The sequence below is a fragment of the Sparus aurata genome, chromosome 8 (genome assembly GCF_900880675.1).
Source record: "Sparus aurata chromosome 8, fSpaAur1.1, whole genome shotgun sequence".
NCBI lineage: Eukaryota > Metazoa > Chordata > Actinopteri > Spariformes > Sparidae > Sparus > Sparus aurata.
In genome coordinates this window covers 31,217,956-31,231,464 of record NC_044194.1, presented here as the reverse complement: position 1 = coordinate 31,231,464, position 13,509 = coordinate 31,217,956, and the positions used below count along the sequence as shown (strand labels likewise).

General features: G+C 38.6%; 1 protein-coding gene across 6 annotated transcripts in view; it reads right to left on the bottom strand.

The window, feature by feature from the left end:
• Positions 1 to 1,515: 1,515 nt before the first annotated feature.
• LOC115586257 (septin-7-like) overlaps positions 1,516 to 13,509 on the bottom strand; it is a 64,911-nt gene continuing 52,917 nt past the window's right edge. For all 6 annotated transcript variants that reach the window (XM_030425116.1, XM_030425118.1, XM_030425117.1 and 3 more), the window contains 5 exons: positions 8,363 to 8,414; positions 7,877 to 8,002; positions 6,076 to 6,211; positions 4,559 to 4,704; positions 1,516 to 4,462 (listed from right to left, as the gene is read on the bottom strand). In XM_030425116.1, coding sequence (XP_030280976.1) covers positions 4,423 to 4,462; positions 4,559 to 4,704; positions 6,076 to 6,211; positions 7,877 to 8,002; positions 8,363 to 8,414 — 500 coding nt within the window. In that variant the 3' untranslated portion in view covers positions 1,516 to 4,422. The remainder of the gene's footprint in view (positions 4,463 to 4,558; positions 4,705 to 6,075; positions 6,212 to 7,876; positions 8,003 to 8,362; positions 8,415 to 13,509) is intronic.

The following is a 13,509-nucleotide window of genomic DNA, read 5'->3' as shown; positions in this document are numbered from 1 at the left end:
CCTATAAGTTATACTGCATAATTTATGACAGATTTCGTATTGATCTCGTTTTGGGGCATATTTAGAGCCTATTGATAATGATATTGATATAGCAATATTAACACAGCAAATACGTTTATACAGTTAGATAAAAAGTGTCCAATAAAAACAGGAATTATCCTTTTTTCTGAGACATATGATGAGAAATGAAAAAATGGTGATTTCATCGAAAATAATCCTGACTCAATGTTTCATACAGCGGTGGAAGAGAAAAAAACACACATTAAGAGAATTACTAAACCACTAACATAATTCACGCTCCAAACTGGTACTTTTCCCAGGAAAATGAAAATCACTAAAGTCATACCACTGTAGAAAACTGGAGACGAACACCACTTCACCTGTTTCTCTGCTTCCTCAAGTTTCCAGAATCTTAGAAAATCTCTTTGTTGACAGACTGAACAAATTCAAAAATAAATACAATTCACAAACTGACAGTCAATAAAGATTCAGATCTGCAAAAGTAATATGCAGCTGGGGTATTTATTGATCTCAAAAAAAGCATTCAACATCATGACAGAGGAATGAATAAACTGGAGCATTGTGGTATCAGAGGGGTTAGTTTTGAACTGGCTGAGAAGCTCTCTAGGTAACAGGCAACAGTTTGTGAAGATGGGTGAGTACATGTCCTCATGTCTGGACAGTGCTTGTGGAGTCCACCAGGGGTCAGTGTTGGGGCCAATTCGCTTCATATTCTTACATAAAACGTCAGCATTATTAAACTTTGTGTTATTTGCGGATGGCACAAATATTTTTTGTACTGGAGAGGATTTGCAGCAGATTCTGAAGTTAATCACATCTGAAATGAGCAAATAAAAAATGTGGTTTGACAGTAAAATATCTTCATTAAATCTAAGCAGACCTACTCACCACAGTAGTCTGTGGTGTACATTCACATAACCATATCACCAGGGGACTATAATCTCTTACAAACACTGAGTAGATGCATTGAACAAATCAATGATTGGATGTGTCAGAGCTTTCTTCAGTTAAACAAAGATAAGACTAAAAACATTGTTTTTGGAGTCAAGGAAGAACGACTAACTGTCTCTGCTCAGCTTCAATCTGTGAGGTGGAAAACTACCAACCAAGTAACTGTATTTTTTTTGAATAATTTAAACCAAACTTTAAATCAAACTTCAACATAAAAATCAAAGAGCCACTGCTGCACTATGGGCTTGAAATGTTCACAGGCAATAGAAGTTCAATGTCCATTCAATGTTTCTTTGGTTTTGTGTGATTAATTTTTTCTGAAAACTGAATTGACCAACACTTAGCAGCTGACACTGTTTTAGTCTGTAGTGTGAGTTTTTTTTCTCCCATTCTGTACAATAATTCTATGATTATTATAAGTATCCTTTCAAAAATTTCCCATCTGGAAAATATGTTAAACGTTTGACTCTGTATTCATTTTATTACGCCACACGTGATTATTTCATGAGAGTGTGTTAAAAGAATACTCACACACGTCGGGAGTTAAAGCATAACCTTGTCAATTTTAATATTAACCATGTACGGTTAGAGACAGAACACATAAAACAAAGAAGAGTAGCAGAAAACAGTGTACATATAAAAAAAGAGTAAATATTACAACAAAAAAAAAATCTTAACTTATGACCGTTTTAACTTGGTGTTACTGGAAGGGGGAGTGGTTCCCAAGCATGTCAAAGAAATCACTTCCTTTCACTTGTCAGACCACAGAACTGCTTTTCTCTGGACTTATGGAGAAAATAAAGCATAACAGAGCAGTCCTGAGAGGGTGTACTCATTGGCATAGATGCATACAGTATATATGTGTGTGTTTGTAAATGTATGAAAATGTATTCACGGATTCTTAAGACAAGTTTTACATGATAGGTTCTGAGGTTCGAGTACAAGATCTGTTGTTATTCCTGGCATATAATACTCTGAAAAAGCAAAGAAACTCAAAAAAAAAAAAGGCCACCAAGCAGCCTCCAGTATGTACACAACATATGCATTTCATCATGAACAAATCCATACTGGTTATATCATGGGTTGAAAATGTAAGATTTGTCCCTTTGACATTTTGCTTTAAATGCATTGTGATGGCTGTGGGCTGTGTGAAAAACTATTTAAAAAAACCCACAACAGATGAATCTATGAGTCATTTTAAGAAAACTATGCGGGATTTAAGGATTCATTCTTCAACCGTTCATATAGTATCATCAATAACATCATCATCATCATCATCATATGAAAATAAAACATGGCAACTCTTGGAAATTTTATAATAAAGGTTTGAATGTGTCGCAATTCACTGCTTTCTGACTCTGAACTGACTCAGACCTCACATATTCTGTTGGAGAGAACAGCATTTATGTATTCTATCGTTAAGTAAGTCGGAGACAAACCTATGGCTGAATTGGCAAACTTCTCCAAACAATTGTCTTTCTAAGGAGTCCAGGGAGAAAGGAAGGTGAAAGGAATATTTCAGCTTTCTGATAAAGTGTCCCTTTAAGGATTATAAACAAAGAGAAAATATCAGAAAAGGCTGGACATCAGGGTTTAAGTCTATGACAACATCCATCACTTACATCACAATATAAAACATCTTTGTTATTACTGTCACCTTTAAAGTTGTACACACTATTGATGCTTTTGGATACTGTCTTCTTTTTAAATAGGAAACATACACTGCAATGACAATATCCTGGCTGCTGTTACAAGATTCTCATCTCCCTTCTTCTGTCTGTCCGCCTCAAATCAGACAGTATCTATGACCTCAAACACGTCTTATAAAACACACCTGCTCATAAACACTCCACACCTGCCACTGCACTGGAAATCCTGTGTAAAGGCCCGATCACACCAACGTTTAAAATGAAAAAAAGCACTGATCAGGGACGGTGAACTCTAAAGCTTGAATTCTTGCTGTTCAACAATAGCGAGCCGTCTGAACAGCATCGACATATGAGGGAGTCCAAAGTAGAGGATGCTCATGTGCTTCATCTCATTGGCTGTGTTGCACCATCCACTCCTATTTTAACTCCTCCAATGGAGAATAAACTACTCCACAAACAAGGAATAGGGTGTAAAGCAGTCATGGGCACGAATCAAGTTTTGACAAGGATAATAAGTTGGCTAACTGGAAAATGACCATATTGCTTTATTCAAAGGACGCTTTAGCTAACACTGGGAAACTTATAATTTATTTTCAAAGCATACTTGCTAACAGTTGAAACTAATCATCTTATTTCCAAAGATGTATTTGCTAATGCTGGGAAACTGCTAATGCTGGGAAATATAGACTATTTGCTAATGGTGGTAACGCATTGTTTCATTCAAGACACAATAGCCAGCAGTGGAAAATTATTGTTATATTTCCAGACATACTATTTTGATTCCAAAGACATATTTGCTAACCGAGGAAACGTATTGTTTTATCCAAAGACATATTATCCAAATGGAGACATTAATTGAGACACTAATCAAAGATCAAAGAGTTTTTCTTTTCAGCCTTCAGTAACTCTTTATGAAATAACAAATGCACAATCCCAAGAACGGCATTCTGAGGGAGGAGTAAATGGCTCAATACTAAGAAAATAGGAATATAACGTTAAAAAAGCTTCTCCAACTCAACAGTGCGAGCGTGTTACCTGATGGCCTGTTAGCCGTCAGCTTGCTAGTTACAGTAGTTCATTAACAAGCCCAAGAAGCAGTCACTACATCAACAAGCTTGTATAACCACATATATCTATGTCCAGATAAGACACACTGAGTACTTTGGCTGTGCCACTTTCTGATGTGACCGGGCCTCAATTTCCCAGACTTCGCTTTCCTCAGCTGCCACCTGATTCAGTTGCCTTCCCTCACATACACTCTTCCTTCACCTGAAACACTCTCATTGAGGTCTTCATGAAATGGGTGTGTTAATTGTGTATACACTTGTGTTAAATCTTTGAGAACAATAAAAGAAAGAGCATCAAGGAGAGGGATAGTACGTCTATCTGCAGATCTATGGAATATGTAGAGAACATATAACTACTACTTGTGTACAAATGGCTATGCATGGTCCCTGCCATGTGTTAACTCCATACTGTAGTTCAGAGGAACTCGGGCTTCTCCTCTTTGTCAGGAAATATAGGAAAATAGAATTTCACAAAAACATGCATTCCCCATGGAAAGAAAAGGAGAGACGAGCATGTGGGCATCTGGATGTGTTTATGTGTGTGAGTGTAGATGGCGATCATGTCACATGTGGTGCATGTTAAATGTAACATAGAGGGATGTTGTGGAATGTGATGCGCTTCATATCTGTTTATGTGTGTGTATGTTCTGAGCACCACAGTAGATGCGAACTTCAGAGGGGAGGGAGAATATATGAGTTTTTTGTAAAAGAGAAGGAACAGGACGTGTCTCTCTTCAAAAGATTTTTCCTTTCTTCTTGTTCTTCTCCATTGTCCTGTGTAAGAAATCAGAACAGTCATGTCAGTGCGCATGTAGCAATAAGAAAACAAACTGCACTTTGACTGTTAAATAGCTTCTCAGTGTTACTGACTTGGAGGCATCCAGTTTCTGCTGCTCCAGGATTCTCTGCTGAGCTTCCCAGTTGGCCTTCTCGTCCTCATAAACTCGTCTCTTCTCCTCCAGCTCTTTGTACTGCGCCTCCAAGTTCCTTTTCATCTGTTCGTGGCGTCGCTCCAGCTGAGGATCAAAACATTACATTACACTCACTCTCAAACACAAAGACTCTAATAAAATACCCAATGTAAGTGTTAACACTCTGCAAAATTACAGCTAGAGTCATTTGGATGGATAAGATAATGACCCGACAAGCTGTATGTACAGATTGTTCCCTTCGAGAATACATCACTAGGAGTTAATTTACTTGGAATCTTGTTTGTCTGTTATCCTGGAAGATACATCTTGTGCCATTTCACCGGGCTAGGCACAGAATTAAAAAAATCCTGACAAGTAGTCTTGGATAATAAAAGACATAGCCTACTAGTTTTTAACTGACGGTTATGATTTACAAGGCATGAAGTTGGTCTGTGAGCTTCTTAGGCCGCTAAACTAGTGCCGTAAACACTAAAATTAGCTGCGTAAATAAAGTAAAATGCTCCATCAAAAAGTAATAATACAATAAGTTGTTGGTTATAGCTCTGAATGTGAGAACATCAGGGTCCGGATCTGGACTGGTGTCCGCCTATCAGTGACTTCTGCTCTAATAGGTTTTTCCTGAGCTTTCAACCACATCACACTGTCTTAATGGAGTTTGTTTTTTAGTCATCATAGTGTGCCTGTGGTGAGACACTTGTGAGACACACTGATGAAGACTGAGGATAGTTTAAAACTCCATAAAAAGATAGCCGGTTGATCTTTGTGTTAAATTACTATTTCAAGGTAAAGAATGGCCTTCCACACATTTGTGTTAGCTGGATAAATAACCAAAGTTCCACGCTATTTAAGTAAGCCTCAGTGTTTTTCATCTTTACCTACAGTTTATTGTTGGTGCATTAACATGGAACACCTGCATCACGATGTCTGGTTTTACTGCTATGTTACCAGAAATTCATGTACAGCTGTCAGCCAATCAGAACCTAAATTACACAGTGGCCAAGGCATAGAGGATTTAATAGCGAATAGAAACAACTGAATTAAATTAAGAACCTATATAATTGTAACATCCTTATATAACTGGATACTGACATAAATAACATTGAGATTTAACACTGAATAGTTAGGGCAACTGGAATGCAAGGCGCTGGATATCTGTAGCCTCAGGACTGTGGGGTATGCAGCCGAAGCTGGGACACATACCAACATTCAATTCAACACAATTCAATTCAAAGATGCATTTGTCAATTCTGCCACACATACAGGACAAACAGAGGATCAAAATGACCCATGGTATGAAAAGACAAGATATAAGTTGTGGAAAGGTACAGCGGAGAGCTGCAGGTGAGTTGTTTGACTTTGAAAGGTTAATTAATTGCATCACGTTGGGCTGCCTGCAGTGATGACAATGGAAATATATAAAAGGCACCGTACCCACCCACACAACCTCAAACTCACCTCAGCTTCGGAGTCCTTGAGTTTCTGCTTCTTCTCTTTAACCTTCATTTCAAACACCTGTTCCATTTCTGCCTCCATCTTCTTCATTTTCATCACATGCTCTCTGCGCTCCTCCTCCATCTGTGCCAGGGGACTCCTGTTGACCATGACAGAGGCAGAGGTTAGGTGTGTGTCATTGCCTGATGTCTGAGTTTTTTGTGTTTTTATGCATGGCATCCTCTCTTCAGTCTGGAATCTCTGGACAAACATTTTATATTTGGATGTCAATGGATTGCCGCTGAGCTTGAAATCTGGATTGTTTGAGGTCTAAGTCTACCTGAAATCCATCTGCTGGACTGCAGCATAACTAAAGGTGACATAGCTATTGGTATTGGATTTTTAAAAGTTTTTTATGGCCTAGCAGCCTTGTGGTGTCCAAGATGTCTTCAGATGTTTTAAGTGGAAATTGGATTTCTCTGTCGATTTTAACTTCAGTCACTGACTTTTGCTGGGTGGATTTATGGAGAGTCACAAGCCGTGTGAAGAAATTAATGTTGGATTGTCTGGTTTTATTGGCCTGTTTCTAACTGATAACTAACTTTGAGTTTGCTGGGCCCCCTCTTAAGAACATAAACTGTGGATCTCTGTCCGAGCTGAGGGGTTTGGTGTCTGTAGATATGTCAAAATGGCTGCTTATAGAGATGTCTCTTCACACACATTTTACTCTTCCTACAACATCATTTACTTGGAATGTATTGTCCTACAGTCTGGTGACTGACATAAAATACTGTAACACCAAGCACAAACCTTTTGTTAGATTATCGCTATCATTTTTGCTATTTGATTATGATTGTGGATTTTCACATCAGTGTATCAAGTTTATTCTCTAAAATGAACATGATTAAGTTCTGGATAAATTCAACTGATGCCGAGATTGTTGTCTTATCCGAAACCTGGCTTATAAAATCTGTACAGGATGGGGATGTTTTGCATTTATGGCTACAATGTTTATCATACACACCATCAAAAAAGAGGTGGTGGGATGGCTATCTAAATCAAACGCAATTTGATGTTACATTAGTGGTTTCTGAGTCAGTAACCATATGAGAATATAATGCTGGTGCGATGTTATAGGGCCCCCCATCATCCTCTTAGAACTCATCGTCTTTTCTTGTTAATTTTCTGTCTCAACTGGAATACACTGAAATATTGTTGGTTGGTGACTTAAACAATGTAATTCTCACACAATTATTTGATTCCCTTACAAGACTTAATCCAAAATGTTTACAAAAATGGACTCACATGGAGTTAACTTTGACATAAAAGCTCTTTTAATGTGTTGCACCTGGTGGTTTTCCAAATGATGTGAGTGATTATTGTGTGATAGCAGTTACAAGAACCCTTGAAAAGTAACCCTTGTTTTGTTAATATATACATAATGAAACGTAACATGAATTGTTGTTGTTGGGTTGATTTGTTGTTCCCAAAGTCTGAACTGAATTAGGAAAAAAAGCTTTAAGGTTTTTGGCACCCTTTGCATGGAACAACCTACAGACTCAACTTCAGAATATTGTACCACTGAACAGCTTTAAATGTACTGTGAAATCAATTTAGGTGTTTGTATGCAAATACTTTGTGTGATTATTTCAGTAAGTACTTTGGTTAATTTGCTGTTGTAACTCAGTGTTGCTGCCTTTCTTGGCCAGCTCTCCCTTGTAAAAGTGGTCTGTGATCTCAATGGGAGCCTGCTGGTTAAATGAAGGCTACATAAGTTTTGTTCTCTTTTGTTAAAATATGTAGTTGTTGAGTAACTAAGACATACTTGGTGAGCTGGCCCTTGGTCTTGGTAGTGTCCACTCCGTTACAGGTGACAGCAGCAAGTTTCTTACTGCGGTAGTTCTCGTAGTGGACATTGTTGGTGACATCCTTTAGATCTTGCATATGGGTCCTATGGAAGGGGAAGTAAAATACAAAGAAATCAGGCATGGAGAGCCAGGTGGAGGGTGAGGAGGACAGTAGAGGGAAAAAAATCCCAGAAGAAATAAAAAGCGTATCTAAAAGGGAGCAAGCTAAAGCTACAAATGCATTTTTTACAGCTTTGACTATTGGTACATTAGCATCTCAGACAATATAATGCGTGTACTGTAAACTATGCATGTACTATTAGAAGGAATCTGTCAGCCTCGAATAGCCTCTGTGGGTGTGGATTTGACAGAAACTATCAAAACAGTTTAATTTATCAAAAGGGTTAGACATCAACTTACTTTCATGAGATTAAGTTAAGAGAAATAAATCTTCTGTGCCTCACCTGATCAGCATGTTGCGTAGCACAGTGAAGTCGCAGTGTTCCCCGTTCTCCACTGAAACACACAGGGAGAGGGAGGAAACAGAGGGGATGGGGGGGGGGAACACAGACATCAAAATTACTCCACAGGAACACTTCTGATCGGTCATCAATTTATCTCAAGAGAAACTAAACTAGAAATGCATTGCAAGCGTCTATAGATGTCGGTATATAAAGTCTTATAGGTGCTTAAAACCTGAGTAAATTCAGCTGAATTACTAGGTAATAACTGTCATCTGCTTTAGCTTATCTCTGGCTATTTGTTCACATTTAGAGGCAGTCCCAGCAGAAACACATGTCATTGTCTTTGTGGTGAGTAGGAACAATACAGCTGTAGTGTGTTATTTACACAATAAAACATACACAGTGTGGTGGTATTATAGTAAGGAGATTAAAACAAACAAAACAACAAACAAGTTAAAATGCATGTTATCAGTCTCAATGGAGACCTAATGGCACAAACGAACATATTTCACAGATTGTAATATTCATTCATCAGTTATAAAAGGAGGGGTGCATTACAAGGTGAAGTCAGCATTTACAGGGAGGCATTGTAGAATATCAGCTGTTGTAGCACATTAACAGAAAACAATTGGTGGAGGGACACAAGGCCATGATCACATAGGCTGGTTTTAGTACGAGCAGACGGCTTTCATTCTATATTTTATTGGGATGGGTTGCAACAGGTCGCACTTACAACTGACAATGTTTTGTCAGTTTTGTCAGTTTCTACCATCACAACTAAACCTCAAAGTAGCATTAACAAAGGTTTTGCCAGTTGAGATAAAAGCAACAAGCTGCACACAGCAGCAGTGAAATATCATCAGCTTATAAGGCTGTTGTGATATACATACACTGTATATGTGTTCTGGCTGGGCAATGTTTTGATATGATATCTTTATCATGCTATGAGACTACCATCTTAGTTCTGGATATCGGTACATCATAGCATATTATCATCATCAGCGTATAGTCCTTTGCATATTGTATCTTTCTTTCTCTTATCTAAATCTTTTTTAGTATTTTTAAACTACTTGTTTAATGTCTGTACTTGTACTTGCATGTCTGTCTACCTGCTATTGTCACAAGTGAATTTCCCCAATGTGGGATGAATAAAAGTCTATTCTATTCATCATTTGTAATAAGTGTTGTCTTTTCCTGATTTTAAAGGTTGTATTACAGGCTGATGTCATTTCTTCTCATTTATTCATTTCATCTGAACTTAAAAACTGTTCAACATGTTCTAATACTTGCCTTTAAATTCCAATCTCTACAATAGAGAGCTACCAAGCTGCTCTTAGCTGCTAGATAGCTAGCTACTTTCATTAGCTAGTCGGTAACTGTGTCCGTCTGTGTTTCCGCAGATTTGTTGAGGTTTTGTTGCTGAAAACAGCTGCCTGACTGCCACTGAAAACTAATGATGAAACCAGCAAGACTGAACACGTCAACACTGAACTTGACCCACAAAACCAAGAGTGAGCTGAAAGAGGCTAAAAGGCTTTATAGCACTAATGAGACCTGCAAACTTTGGTGATGATTCTCTGTGGGTTCATCACTGTTAGTGAGCCCTTTGACATTATATATAGCAACAAAGACAAAATAGGGAGAAATAAAGAGAAATTAACTATAATATGTAGCTCTGGTGCTTGCCACTTAAATGGGCACTTGGCTGCTTTTCAACCAGCTTTATATTACTACAATGTTGCTGGTATATTCACACTAACAATGTTTAACTTCTCTCTATTTTACCCAGCACCCTCCACTCTGAATGTGTGTTCAAATCCTCCTATCTGATCACAGCCTTCCATTGTTGAACCCAAAGACGTCACAAAGTTAGAACAAGAGTTGTTGTTCAGAAAACAGTAAACAGAACTGATCTCAGCTCGACATGATACAGTTAGATGACTGTGAGTTTTCATCTCAGTGACAAAGACATGGATACATGGTCAGACGGGATTCTGGAAAAGGACTGCAGATAAACTGCTGCTGAGGATGTATGTGGTGGATCTCCGGCCTCCTCTTCATCAAATATGCTGCTTCTTAATTGGCTAGCCTCCACCCCACTGGCAGTCAATCATCATCAGGGGAGCGAATAAGGAGGGACACCTTACCATTGATGAAACTTATGCGGTCCCGCAGCCCCTTGGCCTCGAAAGCCAGCCATTGACCTCCTGTCTCTTCTAGAGGAGGGAGCTCTGACGGAGGGGAGGGGTACGGTTTTTCAGTTACTGTCTGTACCCAGCGGGGGCTAAATCTGGGTCTGGAGCAGCTGGGTTTATTATGGCTCAGACTTGGCCCCGGTTTGAGCCCAGAATCGGCATATGTTTGGCCCAGATTCAGCCCAGATTTGGCCCAGATCAACACCATAACCTGCATGTGTCCAAGCTGACTGGCTAAAGAGTGCAGGGCTTGAAGAGGGATTGTGGTGGTTGGAGGTGTGTTATATGAGGCTCTATGCATGACCAGCTAGGGTTGCAGGTCTCAATGAGGGAATACGTGGAGGAGCTAAGTGGGGTGAAGGGTCATTGGGGTAAAAGGTTGTAACTAATAGTATACAGATCTTATTTCTTGATGAATGGCAGAAAATACCTGATGCATTTTTTAAAAACTCAAATCATCTTACTTTATTTGCTAATCATGAATGAATAGAAAATTGTCCCAGTCCATCAGGTGTTTTGAGCCTGAGTGCTTTATCCATTAGCAGTGTGTATTTAGGCCATGATGATGAACTGCACTGGTTAAATGAATCAAGAGCACACAACTGTTTATCAGAAACATGCATTGTGTGTGTGTGTGTGTGTGTGTGTGTGTGCATATGTGTGTCCAGGATTTTTATGTTTGTATGTATCTTACATTAAAATATGCTCCAAGTATGCTTATGAGTGAGTATTCATGATACCAAGCCACATGTTACCTTGATGACTTAAATAAGCTGCTACATGCTCTTTTGGAAAACACTAACTCACCATTAACTGCTCATGAACCTATAAGCAATGCGTTAGGATGGTGGATCCCAGTCTTTGATCCAGCGATACAGCAAGGCCTGTAAACTTTTCTGACCCAGCACCAACACAATGACCTGAACCCAAAATGTAAAGGGCTGACTCATGCGGCGAAGCAGGGCAGTAATTATCGGTATCGCTGTATGTAATATAACTGGAGCAAAGAGGGGAACCACAGTATTAGAGTGATGTTTCTATTGCTGCTATAGTTTCAGCCTCTAGTTTTCTCCATGACTATTCACAGCATCAGACCTGGGACAAAACATGTGAGATGTGAAAGCTTTAAACCCAATCGATGACACAAGATAAGGGAGGACTTCCAATTTTGACATATTTCAAGTACATAAACCTCATCAAATGCACTTTGCAGGATAATTCCTGTTGATTCAAATAGTAATGCGTAACACTCCCAGCTAATTAATGAGATCTAGGAACACAGTGCATCACTAAAAAGAAGTCTGATAGGACAAGAAACCCGAGCAGTCAGATGACCACACAGCCTTAAACAAACCCCCAGGTAGGGCAGGGGGTAAAAAAAAAGATTTTCATACACCTTTTCCTGTGGATACAAAATTTACACCCGCCAAGCACCAAATCTGGGTACATTTTCTAATTGGCGAGTTAATCTAGCAAAGCCAACTGCCACACTGGCGGGTAAATGTTTGTACCAAAACATGTGATCAGAAACTGTGCTGAGAGACTTCAGACTGTTTTGGTGTCATTTATGGTTATATCTATGTCCTCTGCTGTCCGTCTGTGTCATTGTTTCACACTTAGCACAGGAACAGGGACTTCATGGTGCATTCAGCTGCACCCCATAGATGTAGAAATCTACAATGTTCATAATTGGCCATTAAGGCTGTTTAAAATTAAACATTTATTTTCCTATTTCCATGTTTGAAATGCATAGGCCTATATCTGCCAATACTTTGTCGTTCTGTAACAACAGGATTTTTTTCAAAAATAAGGAGATAAAATCATAATATCCCATTCATTTCTCCTGATAATGCATTAATAATACACATAAAAGGCTATTATGTGAATAATACAGCACGGATGTTTAGCTTTCTGGATCTTTTGTTTCTCAGTTCATCTGTTTGGACTTCATAGTAGTGACTTCACCTTGTTCCCTGGTCTCAGTAATTAATATAATGGTGGTGAGTTCAATACTTTCGTAACTGACAGAAAAATGATCAAAAACATCAAAATAAAAACAAATTTGTAATAAACCGGAATTGCCATACAATAACATAGAGTGAGGCTTTTGAAATAATTTTTTAAGGGATATCAAATTAAGTGATAAGAACAAAGACAGCAAAAATAATCATTCATGTGTCAACCCAGTAGATCATTGGCTCTTTTGCTCCATAGCAAGACCTTACATTCCTTGGCTTTTAAACATTCCAAAAGCATAAGGAGTATCATCTTTCCCTTTGCAGATGGTGTAGACTGGTGTAGATTTTTGTGTTTGATGTACTGCACACTGTCATAGTGTTGAAAACATTTGCTTCCTCTTTTGTTCTGAGTAAAGTCATTTAAAGTGGTTCACTGACTCACTGAATGAGACATGTTGCCATTCTAAATATCTAAAAAAACATATCAGTGCTCTCTGGCGGACAAACTATGCAACTGCAACATTGCTCCAGCATGACATGTCAGCCCAAAGAATACTAAAAGACAACACCCACCCCAGCCACAGTCTGTTCAGCCTGCTGCTGTCTTGCAAAGGAAACGGAGTAATTGACGTACCACAAGACTACAGATCAGCTTCTTTCTTCAGACTGAGACTCCTGAACTCATCCTCTGCACTTCACCATGAATAGTTTTAGAGGGGCAATAGAATCATTTTTTTGACTCGATAATTATTTTTTAATTATTGTATATAATGCTGAATCCGGGATTCCTCAACCACAATTTCTTAGTACAATATCAGTTACATATATATTTAATCTGTAAAATAAAAGACTAAAATGTACATTATAATAACATCAATAATTGTCTCCAGAACTTTTTTCTTCTTACTGTGGACAATCCTAGCTGTACAGGTTCAGTCAGCATGGTGTATGACAATCAAGGGCCAATATTCTACTGAGATTCTACACATGAACC